We start from the raw sequence: 19,672 nt of genomic DNA on the forward strand, positions 1-19,672 counted from the left end.
TTAAACCAGTTCTTAAAAACTAGGACCAGCGTTTTCTATTTCTGGATACTGTTGGAATCAATCAACCAAATATTTATACAATATCCACTGTGTGTTCTGAACCATGCCGCAGAAATAGAATACATTGTCATCCAGTCCTCAGCAAGTTCATATGTGGATTAAGGTGATAAAAGAAGATAAATGTTTAATGAAACAGCAAGATAAAACATGGTTAAGGGCTAAGTACAGAGAAAGTCAGAGAGAATAGAGATTCAACAGAGCTGAAATGGCCAACATGGACTTGAAGCATGGTAGGGATTTGCACTGGCAAAGGTAGGGGGAAGTAGGGTGTTAAAAACAGGGGAACAAGTGTAGGCAAAGGTATCATTTCAGGAATAAACATGACATGTAATGGCGGCAGCAGAGACCAGTTTCTCTAAAACTGCATATGTGGTGGAGAATAAGGGGAAATATAGTAGAGAAGTAAAGAGAGGCCAAGGCAAAAAGTCTAGATTTCACGTCAAAATAGCATGGGGTCAGAGAATAAGAAGTGTTGATGAGAACATCTAGAAGCAGTCTAGAAACTGCTGGTGGGGATTTAAACATGTAGCCACTTTGGAAAAATGTCTTGCAGTTTCTCAAAAACTAGAATACAGAGTTACTATTCAACTCAATTTCACCCTTATGAATGTACTAAGCAGAACTCAAAATATATGTCCATACAAACACTTGTACACCAATGTTCATGGCAACATTATTTATAATAACCCAAAGTGAAACAATCCATATGTCTACCAATTGGATGAATGACATTAAATGGGATACTATTTGGCATGCATCCAAAGTACAGATGCATGCTACAATATTGATGAGCCTTCAAAATACAGTATTAGGCTACAGGAGTCACAAAAGACCATAGGTTGTACCATTTCATTTATGTAAAGTGTTCAGAGATGTCCATTAGGTGGATTAGTGATTATTTAGAGAAGGAAGTATGGGAGGGGACACTAGGGAGTGATAAAGGTCTGAGGTTTCTTTATGATGTGATTCTAAAGGGGGCTGTAGTCATGGTTGCACAACTCTATGAATATGTAAAAACATGGAATTTAATAATTTAAATGAGTAAATTATATGGCATCTAAATTATATTTCAATAAAGCTGTTTTTTTAAAAGGAGGTATGGAAAGGTAATTTAGAAAATTGAAATATGACTTCTTTGGGGGAGCTCATATTCAGCAGTAGGCAGGGACTGATAACAAGGTTGACTCTCGGATGCTTGCCACTGAGAGGTGACCAAGGACACATGGCAAGTCTAGTTTTAGAGTGCAGCAGGGAGATAAAGGACAGGCAGAAGCCAAAAGGTAGAAATGCAGACATCTCATCCAGAAAAGGAAGCCCCCTGGGACTTGTGTGACTGGATCTGGCTTTGCATAATGTTTTGCATTTTCTTCCTTATTGCAGATCCTAACCTGAAGTATTGCAGTGTTCATCCTCATAGCAGGTATGTAAATGAAATCACACGACTATAAAATAGGTGGTAGTCAAAATTTATGCCTCATCCATTGGAAACCAATGATTTGTTTATTAAGTCCTGTCCTTACGTCATTCCTATAAGTATCTTTAATATTTTTTTGATATGTTGACTTTCAAGCTTTGTATTTAAGCACTTTATTTACTACTGCATAATATTTTGCCTTTAATTCACATAACAGGGAAGATGGAGAGGAAAATCATTTTATCCTTAAGAACAATGATAGAGACTCTTTAAATTGGTCATTACTGACCCAAGAAAAAAAATCAATGTAAATTAAAAAATAAGTTAGATATCCCCCTCAGAAGAACCATTCTTTTGCTTTTGCAACTTTAGAAGAAGGAACTGATAGTTCTATTAAAAAAGAAACATAAATGTTTACCTGAGATCATAATTCAAAATAATATACTTCAAAGTTATTTGATTTGTGGGATAATATGGGAAAAAAATGAATAAATGAAGGAAGAGAAAGGAAACAAAAGACCAAAAGGCTCATAACCAACCTAAATACCGAGAAAGACACAGATCTGAAAGAAGAGGGAATACACCAGGCATGCACACGACTAGAAGGTCACATCCTCTTTTATGTGGTCATATTCCCATCTTGTGGCCTCTGAGGGTATTTCCTCTAAAGGATTTCAAAGTGGAACTGTATGTCTCATGAGCATAAATGAGATCACCTTTTTGCACACACTCTAAGCATCAACTGAACGTAGCCAAAGACAGGAGACTAGAAATCCACCACTGGAGAAGTCTAAGCTGGGCATGAAAACAGAACAAAATGATGAATAAAGAATGACCAGAGAGTATAGGTGTGGGAGTCTGATTTGAAAAGATTTCCAGAAAAATTAAAAAAAAGTTTGTGGTGGACAACGCTGGTGGAGACAGAAAGTGATGAGCCTCCAGGTGTGCCTGTGATTTAAGCAAAGATGCTATGCCAAAAACCAATGAGAAGATGTGTCCAAAATGGATAAATAGTTTGTAGGGAGATGCCAGGCAGGTTGGCTGCTGAGGGAAGATTTGAGAGAAGGCAGGTGCAGGATTAGAGGCTGAGATATTTAGGTTAGATTGTGCAGGTGACAGGTTTCCATCAAGATCTTAATGATGACAGTGTACTGCTGGTGCATCTGATGAACAGAGACATGGCTGAGGTCTTAAAATCTGGAATGCTCACCTGACAGCTTGGGTTATTGCGGCTCAAAGGAGACCTACAGCAAGCACACAGGATCCTGGGACCAATGCCCGGATATTATTCTTCCCTAGAGCTCTGATCCCATTTTTCTATTCATCTCTTCTTCTGTGTGAATTGTATCAGAGCATGTCTGAGCCAGAACACATGTTTATCTGGACAAGGATCAGGTGAGTTGTCTGTTTTGGCATTTAAGTTTCATCTGCATTGCTTCTATTTCCTCTTCCTTTTGGTAACAGCATCCGAATTTCCTTTTTGGGATCCACTCTGCCCTTACTCTTGCTCAGTCTCTGTAGTTTGAGAAGACTCAGCATCAGGAATAGATTTGTGTCCCAGGAGTGGTTAGTCAACATGATTTCTGGGGCTTTCAAAGGACGTGCTGGGAAGTAAGGAGATCCTTAGTGGCAAGGGGTTTTAGCTCAGAGCTGCTGCAGAGGCTGAAAACAGCTAGCTCTGGAGACAAAGGAACAAAGGGATGGAGATGAAGCAGTTAGCAGTACCTGCCTGGAATGCTTCTGAGATTTTCAGCAACAGGAACCCCTACACTTCCTCTTTTTTTTTTTTTCCTGTGTGTGTGTGTATGTTTTGCTCAAGCCTGTTTGGTCTGGTTTTCTATTACAACTGAAAGTTCTAATCTTGACTATAGTCAAACGCCCTTGTTTTTTGTTTTCTTTTTCTTTTTTTGTTTTCTCCTAGGCCCAAGTTCTGGCCTTGCCCATCTGAATCTTCTTATCTGGGAGAAGAGTCATTGAAAGGCCATCCCCCCCTGGAAGCCTCCTTTCCCTTCCATTCCACCCTGCTCTCTCAGTCTTTCCAAGAGCTGGGATCGTCCTTGTATGGGACATGGAAATGAAGAATGGAAAGACAATAGTATTCACCAGCCAGAGATTGTCACTTTACCCCTCCTACTTTCAATGCCACGCCTTAGCATCCTGGTTCTGAAAGTCATTTTAATCTTTGACCTTCATTTGAGCTCCTGTATCTACTGGAGTAGAAGTTCAGAGCAGAGAAGGAAATTTTGAGGTTAAAAACTTTGGCCAGCAATGATGTTTGAGGGAGATTTTTCTAGTCATATCTGAGCACATAAAGCTCATTTTATAGCTCTTACAATATGTAATGTAGCAGGATGTAATAGGCATTCAGCGAACCCTGGTAAAGGAGCAGAATCTTTAATTTAGGCATTACAAAAAAAACACTCCACACAGTACTAAATCTGGTTGAAAACTTTTAGGGGCCATACTTTAGGCATTCTGTATCAATGGACTAATGAAGAGTTGAAGTCATGGCTTCAAACAGTTAACCAAGTTAATCACTATCAATTTTGCAAAAGTCAGTTGCTCAGATATCTAAAAAGACACTTTGAATCCAAAGCACCCTCCAGTAGCCTCATTTAGATATTGCATTTTTTGAAGTAACTCTTGTCTTTCTTGTCTGGATCAGCACGGTTCTGCTTTATTATACAGCAAACTTCTCTCTGAATGAAGGACTTACCTGCCAAGCCTCAACCTTCTTGATGTCTGCACAGGAACCATTGGTAAAGAGCCCTCTCCCTGGTAAGCAGGTGTATATATCTTGCAGGGCATGAGCAATGGAGTAGACGGCTAAATACACATTGTAGGATATTCGAAGGTGTGTGTAATCCATGTAAGGCGTCTCCACACTGCTGATGTTCTCATCCCCTGTGCAGAGGGGTCGGAAAGCAGTAGAGCTGTTGCTTAACCTGCTGCCACCCTCCTCATGACCTCTCAGGAAGGTGTCCATGGGTAAAGGTCCTTTAGCACCTTCTTGGAGGTGGCAGTTAAATGTTTCTTCCCAAAACTCCTTGGCAAAACCATTGTGGACAGACTTCCTGGGATGGACCTTCTGCAGGAATTCCCGGAACCCTGGGATCTGCCCAGCCTTCAGAGCGAACCCGATGGTGCCTCCCACCACGTGGAAGTACTCGGGCATGGCGATCAAGGAGGAGCTGGCCCAGGCTTCGCTGGCCAGCCAGATCCTGCCTGTGATGTTGCGCCGCACGATCTCCTTGATGAGGGGCTCCAGGTCTGGGCCGCTGGAGAAGACGACAATGACCTTGGCTGTGGAATTCTGGATCACCTCCACCACCTGCTGGATCTCTTCCTCATCAGAGTACTGGGAGATGAGCTCGCTGAAGTCAATGCAGATGTCCCTCTCCTCAGCTTCTTCTCGGAACTTCTCGATCCCTGGCCGGCCATAGTCATCATCAGCTGCGATCGTGCCCACCCAGTTCCAGCGGAAATACTCGATTATGTCTGCCATGGCGGTGGCCTGGTGTTCATCATTGGGGATGGTCCGGAGGAAGGACTTGAACTGATTCTTGTTGCTGAGGAGTCTGCTGGAGGAGGCGTAGCTGACCTGGAAAAGAACCAAGAACTCAGAATGAGTGAGGGAGTGGGTTGAGGTGCTAGCTGAGCCAAAAGGCTGTCTCGGGGGGTTGTTTTTTGAGTACACCTTAATCTTGCTATTCACTGTGGACAGGATAAAAGGGTGAGAAAAACCAGAATCCGTTCCACTCCAGTGTGATCACCCAAGCACCTGTGAGTCCATCCAGGAGCTTCCTGATTCCTAGTGGGTGATTCTTCACAGTGCTACCTTCAAAAATAGGTCCAGTCATAGAATCAATCTAACAATAATAAGGATACACTTTTCTTTTTTTCTTTTTTTTGCAGGGGGATGGGTAGTGGGGGTTGAACTCAGGGGTGATTTACTACCACTCTACCATCCCCAGTCATTTTTATTCATTAATCTTTGTTTTGAGACAGGGTCTTGATGAAGTTGCTAAGACTGGCCTCTAACTTGCAACTCTCCAGCCTCAGACTCCGGAGTTGCTGGGGTAATAAGAGTGTGCTACAACAGCCAGCCCGTGCCAATATTTTCAAAGAGAGTCTCTCTGCACTATTTCATATTTCTTCTAACCTCCTCTCTGTGTTCCTCCCTGGTTATAACATACCCACGTACCCACATCTTCTGATCTGAACACTATAGCTTCCTCCCACTGTGAGGACTACTTTGTCCACAACCCACCTCTGGAAGAATCAGGTTTTCTATGGGTTATAAGTGAAGGCTCTTTAGAGTAGCTCTAGGTGGTTCCTTTTTTCCATTCTGCCCAATTTTCCTCTTCCTATCCTCCAGCTATTTCCCCTCCTCCCTCCTCTTACTCCCTGCCCCAAGTATTTTAGATAAAAGTAACCACAACTGCAACAATAATTTCTAAAAACTATTTGTTTTTTAGGTTTGATTAATTAGGCTAATTAAGCTTAGTCCCCATGTATCACAGTAACAGTGATGAGCACCCTTAAGTGGCATCAGGAGAGCCTCTTTCCCTCTCCTAGTTATCACTGGTTCCATTGCCTTCCAGGGCCCTTTCGTTCGCTCCGTTGCAGGTGATGGGGAAGCCCACTGGCAGGCTTCTGATGTGAGTCTCCACAACCGATAGAGGCTGGAAAGGGCCCTGGAGAACCTCCCCACTCTCTAACATAGAAGAAGTTCTGCATCTGAACATGGGCATACACCACCAAGGAGTTCAGAAAGTCTTGCCTTTGATGTGAAGAGATGACGAAGTGTCCAAGTACTGTTAGCCAGCACAGGGCTCCCCAGCTTCCCCCCACCCCCATATCATAGCATAGAAGGTAAGATAAATGGAAGAATCCCAGACTTCCCCTAGCCACCCCAAAGTTTGAGAAGGGCCACATCTTTGACAAGCAGGCTTAAGCCCACATGCGGCACTCTGTCATTAAGGCACACCAGTTAGGGAGCAACATGTCATTGGCCCATTTCTTCTGAACAATAAAACATTTTTATCCTTAATGAAATTTCTTCTAGGGGATGAGACAGTGTTAATATCTCTTGCTCTCTGGTTTTATAGGGAGTTTTAAAACTTCCTACTTAACAAGTCGAGAAAGACTTTTAAATATTTCCCATCAATTAAAACAATTATTTTCTATGTTAAATGTTTTATATAAAAATTTCTAATATGTTTCTTTTTTAAATCAATAAATAGTTTTGATTTGACTTTGAAAACATAAAAAGGGTTGATCTAAGAAAGAACCAGACCAACTTTCCTAAAGGGCAAGTATGATTTTTCTGATAAGAGCTTTGAATTCAGAAACTATAATGTGAAATCAATATTTTTTTTTCTTTTGTCAGAATAAGCCCCTCCTATGGTACCACAGAAATTCACGAGGTAGGTGATTTAGATGGCATTGTTTTCGAGAGCTCTGTTTGCAGACTCAAATGACAGGCTTCTAAATTTAGTTTGCAAATCTCAAACTTACCACTTTGTAAGTTCATCCATTATTGCTTGCCTCTTGATTTTCTTTTGGAAAATGGACCCAAAAGGGTATTCAAAGGATACAAATTAAAAATCAAAATATTCCTCAAGGATGTGTTCTCTTTGAGAAAGTATTTATAATATTTGACTTTGCTATTCCCCCACAAGGGGAAAAAAAAACCCTTAAAAACACATAGAACTTTTCTCCCAAGAGGGAATTTCATGAATGATTCAAAAAAACTGTTGCAACCATAATCTCTTCTAGCTGTTCTGCTTGCTCCATCCACTTGGTGGCGTGACAGGCATAAGAAATACTGCGGGGCGCCTGACCCCACTCTGCTACAGAGGTTCCTGGCCCCACTGTAGACTGGAATCAGCTGGGAGCTTTGGAAGCTCCAGGTGTCAGGTTGTGTTTCAGCTCAATTAAACCACATCTAGGGGTGGACCCAGCCAAGCAACTCCAAGTCACAGACATGGCAGAGAACCCCCTTGGTAGAAAACCTTATACTGGTTTGATTGATAACAAATACAAATTTCTCAGTTCTCTTATAATTCAAATCCAACTTCTCCTTATCTTTCATTTAAACAAAGTGGAATCAGAGCCCTTCCCTTCAAGTTCTTTCTTTATTTGATGGCAGTTACATCTTGTTCTGGGTGACAACTTACTTAACCATGTGTTTAAATTAATGCTGAATATTGTGTCAATAGTATTAATGCTGAATATTTATGCCCAACACATTTGTGGACTTTGTCAGACCATTTTGGCACAACAAAGTTACAAAGCCAGGGCTTCCCCTTGGGGAACACCTTTAATTCCCTGAAGTAAGGATTTGGTAAATATGACAAGGCTTTCTGTCATGTCACATGCATATAAAGGTATAATAGCTATCGTCACAGAAGCAGAGTCCTCCAGCAGAGAAATATGAATTTATCAAAGGTACATTTAAAATACAAATTTTAAATATTAAACACTGGAAAGATAAATTTAAAGTGTGATTTATAATTTGATGTAAAATTTCATATGAAGGGTATATCATAATTGAAGTGATTTTTACAAACATTTAGGCTGTTTCCAACTTTTCATTATTTTAAAGTGATGTCATAGATCTATAGAGAGGTTTGCTCTATAGTTTTATGGAGAGGGAATCAGGTAATAAGATGACATTTAGAGTTTGCTGTTACTTTTTTGAGGGTGGACAATGTAACTTTGAAGAAATGTTTATTAACATTTGTTTATTAATGTTAATAAACAAATGTTTATTAACATATGAACTGTTGGTATTCAAAAATGTAACCATATGGGGGCTGAGGATGTGGCTCAGTGGTAGAGCTCTTGCCTAGCATGTGTGAGACACTGGGTTCCATTCTCAGCACCACATATAAATAGATAAACAAAATAAAGCTATTTAAAAAAATGCAACCATGTATCCACCGAGGCTGAATTCCTGCAGGGAATTGCACAGGGACTAGCAGTTGTTCATATAAGATCCATAAATATCTGTTGAATGATTAGAATGGCCTCCATATCTGACATGTGCAAAACAACGATTAAATTTCTGTTTTGTGATAAAATATGCTATGCTTCCCTCTGAATGAAACTTTCAACCAAAGAGAAGTAGAGACTTGGAGGGAACAGGACCAGGGACAGATGTTTTAGGTTTGAAAGTTGAGATATACATTGTATAGACTTGTTCCTTTTAGTAGAAAAGAACAGAAGAAAGGTCATATACTAAAAAAAAATGGACTTGAAAACAAATAATTGAACACTGGAAAAAAAAAACCCTAAAATTGTATACTTACAAAGTACATTTAAAATAATTTTGGAAGAGTAGTGAAGGTTGACATTAGGGTCTCTAAAGTCCCCAGTGGTCATGATACAGCACCCTGAATGATTGCAGATTTTTTTTTTTTTTTTTTGGTCAGTGTTAAGCTAGTCTCTGGTAGGAAAATAGCTAACTGTATAGACACTGTCAGAGCATCTCCTCTCTACTCCTGCTTCTCTTGCCTCTGCCCCTAGTTCCATCTAAGAAGGTGTCAGTACCTGGGGAATGTAGAAGAGCCCCAGCAGATTGGCCACCGCTGTGGAGACGCCTGAGCCAGTTGCTCCCACCACAGCAATAGTCGAAGGGATGTGCTCTGAGCAGTTGCAGAACTCATCGAGGTTCAAAGAATCAATTTTGTTCTGGGCGACAAAACTCAGGGTGGCCTCTAAGGCCTTAGAAACAGTATTGCAAGTGTCGAATATCCTGTAACCCAGAGTCATGTTGGGAAGAAGGGCCGGGCTGCTGTTGATCTCCTCTATGGCAAATATCATAGCTTGTAACCAGCGAAACCCACGGAAATTGTACCTGGAAGAAAGAAATGGAAGAAAATGAGAGGATTTCTGTCCACCTGTGTTAGCATAAGGACTGGGCAGAGCTGGGTTTGAATCATGGCTCTGTTAGGCTTTGGTATTGTGCTCTTTGAGACTCAAGGTCCTCTCTGTAAAATGGGGAAGACACTTGTCCCTTGGTGGTTGTGAAGATGATGATGTGAGATAATTTGGTAAAATTCTCAGAATGGCATTCCCAAAGAGTTAGGAGAAATAATGATAGAAATTGTATTAGTAGTCCATTGAACAATTCATATCTGCTTCCTCTAGCAAAGAATTTGTAATAGTTAATGTGAGGTATGTTGATAAAAGTAAATACATAGACTTGGTCAGGGTGTGGTGGCACACACCTGTGATCCTAGTTGTTGGGAGGCTGAGACAGGAGAATTATGAGCTTGAGGCCAGCCTCAGCAACTTAGAGAAAACTGTCTCAAAATAGCATTAAATAAAGGGCTAGGTTGGGGTGGGTAGCTAACTAAAAGTGCTTACCTAGCATGCATGAGGCTCTAGAATTGCTGAGAGAGAGAGAGAGAGAGAGAGAGAGAGAGAGAGAGAGAGAGAGAGAGAGAGAGAGAGAAGAAAGTAACACATAGATTTAAAAAGATAAAGGACCAGGGAAAATATAAATAGATTAGAATATTAATATGTGGGAACCTAAAAATAAGCTCAGTTTTGCAGAGTCACCAATTTAGACCGTGCTGTTCTTGGAGATCAAAGGGCAAGGAGAGATGATGGTACTTTTGTAAACAAACAGCTAACATATAAAGGCTATAGAGAAACAGTGATCCTTCTGGGTGGTGAATGAAGAGCTTTAATATTATGCACTTTTGACTTATATTATACTTTCTATTAAAAAATGTGTGTGCGCTACTTTTCAAAGAAGATTATTTTAAGTAAAAATTAAGCGTAACAAAGAGAAATAGGGTTGGTGACACAGCTTTCACTGTCCCTGGACTAGGTTCAGAGTTAGGGCTGATTAATGTGCAGACACAGTGCACCAAGTTCAAAGAAAAAGCCTCAGAACACGGCAGCTTCTCCCTTTATATAGTGGGTTTCATGACTCAACTCAGTGACTGGAGAAATCTAATCCACAGTAGCCCACTTTAGCATTCAGGCTCCCAAAGTTCATGGTCTGACTTTTAACGTGACATTTTCTCTTTGTCCCTTTCTTTATGTTTCCTTCATTTATTTGTTCAATTAATTTGTTTTAAATCTGCCAAATTATTAAGAGATAGTAAAAAATTTTTGTTATAGAAAAACAGTGCTTTTATTAATATACTTTAAAAATATATGACTTCAGGGCAAGCTTCTTGCTTGATCTTAGGTCTATCCATTAGTGGCAAATGGACCATCTGTCCACATGGGTCATGTAACAGAAACAATCAACATCAGTGAAATTCTGCATTCAATTTTTCTGCATTTATAACAAAAATGTGAAAACATTCTTTAATATACTAGTTCTCATTAGAGCATGAACAAAAATCCAGTTTTGCTGGTTTTCATTTTAATTTTCCAGCTATCAGGAAGATCAGGAGAAGGGCTGAATCCCTTCCAGAAGTTGCAGTCTCAGAGAGGAAGTGCTGCTGTCTCCGAGAAGCTGGGTCAAATCTTGGAGCAAGGTCATGGGGCCTGATGGACTAATTAAGGAGGCGATACATGTAGTCGCATTTACTCTGCAGAGTCAGACCCTACTGCTAAGAGTTGCCTACTGCTGAATAACATGTTCCAGAATGGTCAGGATAAATTAGGGAGTATCAGATGGAGGGAACTGGAATGATGAGGGGTCTAGAAATTATGTCACAGGAGAAGAATGAACAAACTGAGGGTATTTGATCTGGATAAGAAAAGATTTGATGGGACATATTTGCTGTCTTCAAATGGCAGGGAGTCTGCAGAGAGTTGGATGTATTCTGCGCTGCTCCATCTGAGGTAGCAGGAGTAGGGTGTGGGCCAAGAGTGGGTGGGATGGGGGTGGAGGTGGAGTTTGTCTGCTAATGAGAAAGACTTTCTAGTAGGACTTGTTCCAAAATGCATTTTGCAGGTGCCTGGGCCTTGCTGAGTACTGAAGTTTATTTCAACTCTGAATTCCTTTATGAAAATAATAACAACAACAAAAAGAGCCGAGGCAGACCACACTCAGGTGTCACTGACCAACTGGGGCATGTAAGGTCAGTGGGGAATTTAGGTCTTCCATTAAGCGACACTGTCGTCAAGTGGCGTCACCAGGTGAACCTTATGACCTAGTTACCAAATGACTAGGCTTTAACAGGCCATCGATTTTTCTACTCAATATACTTGACATTTTTATCTTTAGCAAAAAAAAAAAAAAATCTTTAGAGATTAAAAAGGGAGAGGCCAATAGGCTTTCGAAAGATAACCAATCACCCTATTGGAAAATAGAGACTCAAGTTTCAGAAAGTTATTCTGAGTCTAGTGCAGCTCAGTTCTTCTCCAACCTCCCAGAAAGGGACCCAGATTTGTCTCCTTGCTTACCTGATGCATTCCACGGACTCTGGCCTTGATTTCAGATCTTGATCTTTGGCTGCTACTCCAAAATGAATAGGGAAGAGTCCCCCGAGGATAATGTCCCCTTTCTTCTGGGCTCGCTGGTCGGGCCCATAGGCAGAGGAGTACCAGGCCAATGCCAAGAGGACCAAACAGCAGCTATGTGGCACCATGACTCTGCCTTCTCTCCAGGGGCGAGACAATGGTGCTGGTAGTCTGGGTCCCTTGGTGAGAACTTCCCTTTGGTGCAGTTTACACCCTGCGGTGGAGACACATGCCTACAGAACCATTAGTAACACAATGGAAGCCATGGTGTCGCCATCTCCAATTCTGCCTTCTTCTTTGTGGATGTGTAAGGTGGGTGGTCCTTGTGTCTCAAGAAGCCGCATCCTGTAGAGACTGTCTGGGGTGGTTTCTAAAAGAACAGAGACACAGAATGGATTCAACTAAACTTAAATCCCATCTTCTTATGATGGTGTCAGAGGTGGCTCAGAATTTCCATTTAGAGGGACTCAGAGGTAGCAGATTGAGAAGCCATGGTATAGAGTCACATTTTTATAGCACTTCATGTAAGATATGAAAAATTTTAATGGGCCATATTGTAGGACTGGGTTCAGTTATGAGAGGCTCCATTTTAAAGAGCCCTGTGATAAGCTAAGGTCTCTCTCCATGGAGGTTGCTGCTGGGTTGTCATCCATTCATCTCCTGCATAAATAATGCATGGGGTTGGCAGCAGCTCCCTGGATCATAATATTAATGATATTTTATTCATACACATGTTCTCATAGGAAATCCTGAACAAATCATATTTAAGTTTAAATCTGACTTTGAACCAGACAGAAATGTCAGAAAAGACTGTTTAGTTATTATGATAGCTCCCCTACCCCTTTTTGGTGCAGGTCTCTGGTTCCAGTTTGTAATGTGATACTCTGTAAGCCTTTAAAAAAAAAGTTATTATGAAGGACACAGATAAATCATGGGTTTCACAAAGCTGAACTGTTGGATCAAAGGAAAAGACTTTCTGCTATGGCATGATTAGCTTAATATGCATTCTTTGTTGCACCCTGTCTCACCCACCTGTGGCTCAATTACCGATTTCATGTTGATATTGGCTAAATGTAGAGACTTTCCTGCTGTTCAGGGCCAAAGCACTGAGCTGTCTACTGGACACCTTTACTTGGATGTCCCAAAGTGCTTCATCCTAAACTCACCTCCCTCTCAGATTCCTTCCTCCTTTATTGTTTTCCATTATACAGAATTACGTGCCGTCCACAAAGACACAAAATTAGAAGCCATTCATGGCCTCTTTTCTCATCATCACCCTTCATGTTCAAACAACTACCAACTATATTTTTCTTCCTAAATCTCCCTGGAATCTCCGCCCACTCTTCTTTCTGATTGTATGTGAAATCTATCAACATTTTTTACCTGAATGTTTGCAACTATATATATATTTTTTTGTAGTGCTGGGGATTGAACCCAGGGCCTTGTGCATGCAAGGCAAGCACTCTATCAACTGAGCTATATCCCCAGCCCTTAGAAACTATTGTTAACTGGCCTTCCCATCTTTGGTTTTATCCTTTGAAATCCACTTTTGTAAATCTCTGGATTTGGTAGAACAAGTGGTTTGGACACAGGTTCTGAAGTTAAACCTGGCTTTGACTCATAGTTCTACTACTTCCTAGCACAACAGAGGTTACAAGTCATGTAACCTCTGTAATTTCAATTAAATAATGTGCAAAGAGCCAATTGCTCAGTGTAACCAGTTAATTCATCACAGAAAATGGTAGCTGTGATGAATCCCTTTCCAGCCTCTCTTTCTGGCTTTCCCTTTGAACTTCATGTTCAGTTTTACTGAGCTTCCTTTGTTCTTCAAGGCCACTTGGCTTTTGAAATACCCAGACCTCCTACATGCTGTTCCCCTCCTTGGTCCCTTTGGTTCAAACTTTCCTTGTGTAACATCTGCTTATCTTTCAGATTTCAAGTGTTCACGAGTATGAGGCATGACATGGTAAACTGTGAGGCCTTTGTGTGAAGGAGAAAGGAGCCCCTCTGGGGCAGGCATGGCCTTGCATCAAGGTACACAGATGGGGGACTGGAGCAGAGACTGGATCTCAGCCCGCATTGACCTAACCTCAGTTGTGCAGTGAGTAATTTCAGGACTCCTTCAAGAGGCCTTCCCTGAACCACCAGGCTAGGAAGGCACACCTGTGAGAACACACCCTCTTACAACTTGGATCTTGGAGCTCCCCTCTTGGGAGAGCCATCATTCTTTATTATAGTTACATGTGGAAATGTCCAATTCTGAGCCCAAGCTCTTCACCATTGTCATCAGGTGCCTCTTGTCCCATAGGAATCTCTACTGGCCATTCGAGCTGAGGGCACCTGGCCTCACATGGAAGGAGCACCCTGCAGACACTCAGCTTCCATGGAATTGACCTTAGTCATGCCTCATGACCATCCCAGTTTTCAGACTCCCGTCCTGCTTTTAGATTTTTGGGCTTCATTTCTTAGACCTTGGTCGTATGTTCACACATACATTCAATGAGAACATGTGCTGAGGTCTGGGTATATAAAGGTGAAAAACACATGCATGTTTCTGTCCTTTAAGAGCTCCCGGTCCAGTGGGTAAGAGTGCTGGTGCAGAATATGAGAATTTGCATCAATACTCAGAAGTAAAATATAAAATCTTAACTTTGCTTCCTCTAAATTCAATTTTGTCCCCCATGACTGTCTGAAATAGTAAATGTTTAATAAATATTCGTCAGATGAATGTTTAGAAAAATAAGATACTTTTCTTTCTCCTTCTTTCCTTCCTTCCTTCCTTCCTTCCTTCCTTCCTTCCTTTCTTTATTAATTTTTTGATATCAGAGATTGAAGCCAGGGGTGCTTAACCACTGAGACATATCCCCAGCCCCTTTGTTTTTATTTTTTATTTTGTGACCTGGTCTCACTAAGTCCTTAGCGCATTGGTAAGTTACTGAGGTTGGCTTTGAACTTGTGATCCTCCTGCCTCAGCCTCTGGAGCTGCTGGAATGATAGGTGTGAGCCATCGTACCTGCTAAAAGAAGGGACTTTAGAGAGAGACAAAAACTGGCATTTATTTCTATTTTACATGCCAACATACATTCAACTGCACGACAATTTGGCATGTCCACTTTCTAGGTGGGGGACTAGATACTCTATATCTTCAGTTTATTCAAGTGAAAAATGCTGTTATTTGAATTAAGAATTCGTTAAGAGTTCACTGCTATACTGAATTAGGCAGGAGAGGGGACACTATAACTGGCTGGGTAAGTCACTAAGAATTTTTAGATTTTTTTCTGTGAAAGATTAACTACTTGGAGAAGTTTATTAACTTCATTAGCCTACTCAAAAGAAAATTCATGGTCAGAAGTAAAAGATGAAGGAGAGATTTCAGGTCAATTTGTAGCAGTTAACTTCACCAGTCTAATGTAGTCTCCATACCTCTCTTTATAGTCCTATTACCAGGGTCTAAATTGCTTTCAGTGTGGAGAATCACTCTGGATCCTTCATCTTCTGTTATGGTTTGGATAGGAAGTGCCCACCATAAACTTTGTAATTAGATTATGACGCTGTAACCTAATCAGAGGACTACTTCATTTGAGGGATTAATAATTTGAATGGGCTACTGTACTGGGTGATAGCTATAGGCTGGTAGGGAGTGGCAGGAAGAAGTAGGTGGGGGGCCTGGGGGCGGGCCTTTGGGGTGGGGCACCCTGTTTGTTCTCTGCTTCTGGGCTCCCGTGAGAGGAGCAGCTTTCCTCCTTCATGCCCTTTCCACCATGATGTTCTACTTCACCTCGGGCCCAGAGCCCGCTAGCCCTGGACTGAACCTTGGAACCCGTGAGCCCAGATCAACTCTTCCTCTTTATATCATTCCTGCCAGGCATGTTGGTCACAGTGATGCAAAACGGATGAACACATCTTCCTTTCCTCCAACGTCCGTCTCCCTGTCCTGTGATTCTGCCATGGCTCTCTGCTCGGCTCTCTGCTCGGCTTTCTTCCCATTGCCAGGGCCTCTGTCCCGGCTGCCACACATCCTACCTGCCCTGTTGCAACAGCTTTCTTTCCTCTCTAGCTCACTCGACATCAATAATCAGGGAAGGACCCAGTAGCTTAACCACTGAAGCTCATGGCTGTGTCTTCAGCTTGTAGTAGTTAGAATACAAGAATCATCACTAGTAACACTTGAATTTCCACATCTGTGGTACGGACTTCTAATTGGACTCCTTGTGTCTGCCTTCCTTTTATGATACAGTAAAAGAATTTTTAGCTGGACAAAGTGGCTGTCCAAAACACAGACTGCTATCCCAACTTCCTTTATGATCACGTGGGGTCCTGTGTCTAAGCGTTGGCCAATGGAATGTAAGCTGAAGTGTCCAGTGACAGTTTCTGGGAATCTAGCTGAAGAGAGTCGGTGTGCATTGTCATTTCAGTCCCCTTCCTTCATTCTGCTGCATGGAGGTGGATTTGACAACAAGCCCATCTGGAGCCATGAGCCCCATTCTAGGGGATGATGGTGTCAGGAGCAGAGGATCTCCTGGAGCAGGACCTCATTATTGGATTACTCCTGCAATTTCACATGATAGAGAAAAATACTTTTTTTTTTTTTTTAAAAATCCACTGTTGTGATATATTTTTTTTCTTACTGAAGTCATCTCTAACAGAATCTATCTGGGTTGCAAGTAAACTTATTTCTTCTCTTTACTGTAATTTTATTCCATTTAAATCATCATATCATGTTTGTCCTCCTGCAAAAATGTGTTAAATACTAGGCTGATGCCAATATTTGTTCTTTCTCTCAATGACCAATGCATCAAGGAAGAAGAAATGGCCTGTGGACTGCCTGGTTTTATGTTTAGAAGGTCCTTGCCATCACGAGGAGTGTTCCAGTACTGATAGGTGATTGCTCATTAAGTTTCTCATCCAAGACACACAGAACTGAAGACAGGGCAGATTGTTCTACGGGTTCCATGGGTCCTGAGTTTATAAATTCATGCAGTTATTGATCTACTCAAAAACCATTTCCTGGGCTCTCAATATACTAGACATGAGGGAGGGCACGACACTAGGGAAAGAAAGTTGAACTTCTTTCCTTGAAGGTACTGATGGTTTTAAAGTAGACCAAAAAGGCATTATAATGACAGGAATGTAGATGCTAGTGAGAGGCAGGAACTAAGTGTTGAGGGAGCACAGAGGATGGAGTGGTGTTGTCTGGTGATGGCCAGCAGACAGAATTAAGTCAGGGTGGTATCTGGTAGCTTCCTGAGGGCAGGGCCTGTCTCTTCCTCACCATGGTAAGAGAGCACTGCACCTGGGATTTAATAGATATTTCACAAATACTTGTTGAATGAATGAATGAGGTGTGACCAGTACAGGCCAGGGACTGGTTGGGCAACTTCAGGACAAAACAGGGGAGGGGTTCATCCTACGAGACTTAAGGTCCTGACAGGCAGAAGCTTCATCATGATCACAGTTGTGCCCCAGCATCAAACAATAAACCTGGTACTGCAGAGATGCTTTAAAAATGTCTATTGAGGGGATGGGGCTGGGACTCAGTGGTAGAGTCCTTGCCTAGCACATGTGAGGCACTGGGTTTGATCCTTAGCACCACATAAAAATAAATAAATAAAAATAAAGGCAGGTTGCCCATCTACAACTATAAAAAATAAAACAAAATGTCGATTGAACTTGTCTTTGGCCCCAAAGTAGGTATGTGGCTCACCCAAGTTTTATAGCCAATGACAAGTTAGTGGAGGATAGAGAGGAAAGGGTAGTGGTCAATGTTGCTACAGTTCAATTTACACCTAAGTAAAAACCACCCCCACTCTTGCCCCTTGGTTTCAGCATTTCTGGGAATTGCATAACTCTGAGCAGAATGATTGTGCCCACATTTCAAACTGAGAAAATGGAGGCATGGATCTTCTAAAAACAAAAGCGCTCTGTAAACTTAAGGTATGCCAAGTTCAAAAGCTACAATTTCTCAATTCCTAGATTACATATAATTCCTGGATTACATACAAATAATTCTAGGTTGTCTAGGGAAAAAAAATGGTTCTGAAGCCAGATTCTATTTCCAAGAGAGATTGTTTATCTTTGTAGGCTGAGTACACTGATTTGTCTTTGGTTTATTGTACCATAATCTTTGCCTTCTATTGTCACATTGACCATAAAAAATGCCAGTAATCGTATCACAGAAAGGTGAAATGTGTATGTTTTAATGATGTTGAACAAGGAAAAATACCTGAGAAAGTTCAACTCATAATCAAAGAACCCGTGTTCTTGGCTCTGGTTACGTTTTTCTTTACCTCTTGCCAAGGACAGGTCGTGACATGGGTTTCTATCTCACCTGGTGTACATTTGCCTAAGGATTGGGGAGGGCCACCTGGTCTGCCACCTTCTGCGTGACCTTCTCCAGTTCTATGTCAGACTTCATTGCTTCAGCGTGAAGGCAAGACACGTCTGATGTTGAGATGAGGGCCCTCTTTCAGCACTGGGTGGACAAACTGCCTCGTCACACTCGGCTGCCTCCCTCAAGCCCAGCTTGTCAGCTGGCCAGCTGCTCAGGTTCTGACCCGCCATCTCCCTGACAACAGGTGTGACTTTTGGAGAGTCCATGCCTCATTTAGCCTTGGTAATGGCTTAATTGAGTCGGAAAAATGCAAGGACAGGAACGTGATAAAAACCAGCTGAGCTGGGTTCCTGTTAGTCAATGGAAAAAGCTATCAGGGAAAGGAGGACAAAGGATGAACGAGAGAGTGGGGAGGGAGAGCTCAGGGCACCAGCAAAGTGGGGAGAAGGACGCGCAGACAAAGCAAAGAAAGGAGAGAACCAGGAGAGGAGGCTGACACTCACTAATGCTCATCCTGAACTCCCTGGTGACATGAATCCTGCCCAGAGCCTGGCACGTGGAGGGGCTGCAGAGGGGTGTGGACTGATGCCTCTGTGGTCAGTGCCCACTACCTGCCTAGCGGGGTGAGAGGAGTTCACCAGGCTCTCTCAAGGAGACAGGGAGGAGGAAAAAGACAGATGGGAGTTGAGGGGGGTGAAAATTCAAGGCCAAAACCTCCTTGTCTCCTTGTCTCCTTGGAAATGCTCCTTGTCTGCTCCAGAATCTTGAGCTGCAAATGCACACGGACTTGGGGCTTGGGCAAGGCCAATGTCAGGAGCTTCATGTCAGGACAGTTGCTGGGGACACAGACCACAAGTTAAGAAATTTCTTAACCTGACATGTTTCCTTCAGGTCTTAAGAAAGGACAGTTACTTGATGTGTGCACATCCATGGGGTTTGTGACATGGTTCATTGGAAAAACAGAGTTTTTTTTTTTTTTTTTTTAAATCAAGTCATGTTTCTATCAAGAAAAATGCGTGAGCTTCAAGTCCTACATGAAGGACATGTTTCTTTGCAATGATGTCCTGGTATTGCCTTTCAAAAATCACAAGGAACTTGACCACTCACTGTGGCATTTTTCAGGCTGGTGTCCCGAGAGGTACCACTGCGAATTGTTCTAGGGTAAAATAAGTTTGGGAACTGATGTGTGTTCTGTGCCACAGGGCACATTTGCCTCCTGAAGGCTCTGAGAAGTCCAGTGTAAAGAAAACTGCTTTTTTTTTTTTTTTCCCAGCAGGGACACACATGCACCTCCCCCCAGGACACTAATAATTCTGTGAAACACAGGCTTGGAAGGCAGCACTGCCCTCACGGGACACATCAAATCCTTAACCTGAGACTCTTAGCGTCTTTGTCCTGTATGATCTTTGAATGGGGAGATATTTCTGCCC

At 42.0% G+C, this 19,672-nt stretch overlaps 1 protein-coding gene and 1 long non-coding RNA gene across 4 annotated transcripts in view; one reads left to right on the forward strand and one right to left on the reverse strand.

Annotated features, from left to right (window-relative positions):
* The window catches only part of Casr (calcium sensing receptor), a 74,671-nt gene that overhangs the window by 13,399 nt on the left and 41,600 nt on the right, over window positions 1-19,672 (reverse strand). For all 3 annotated transcript variants that reach the window (XM_005327660.4, XM_078044129.1, XM_078044130.1), the window contains 3 exons: window positions 11,855-12,281; window positions 9,032-9,338; window positions 4,191-5,075 (listed from right to left, as the gene is read on the reverse strand). In XM_005327660.4, the coding sequence (XP_005327717.2) occupies window positions 4,191-5,075; window positions 9,032-9,338; window positions 11,855-12,039 (1,377 nt within the window). In that variant the 5' untranslated portion in view covers window positions 12,040-12,281. The remainder of the gene's footprint in view (window positions 1-4,190; window positions 5,076-9,031; window positions 9,339-11,854; window positions 12,282-19,672) is intronic.
* Window positions 762-16,597, forward strand: LOC144376405 (uncharacterized). Its single transcript, XR_013436851.1, has 2 exons — window positions 762-1,480; window positions 13,844-16,597. It is a non-coding gene; the product is annotated as an uncharacterized LOC144376405 (long non-coding RNA).

Source organism: Ictidomys tridecemlineatus, chromosome 3, assembly GCF_052094955.1.
Source record: "Ictidomys tridecemlineatus isolate mIctTri1 chromosome 3, mIctTri1.hap1, whole genome shotgun sequence".
NCBI classification, from domain to species: Eukaryota; Metazoa; Chordata; class Mammalia; order Rodentia; family Sciuridae; genus Ictidomys; species Ictidomys tridecemlineatus.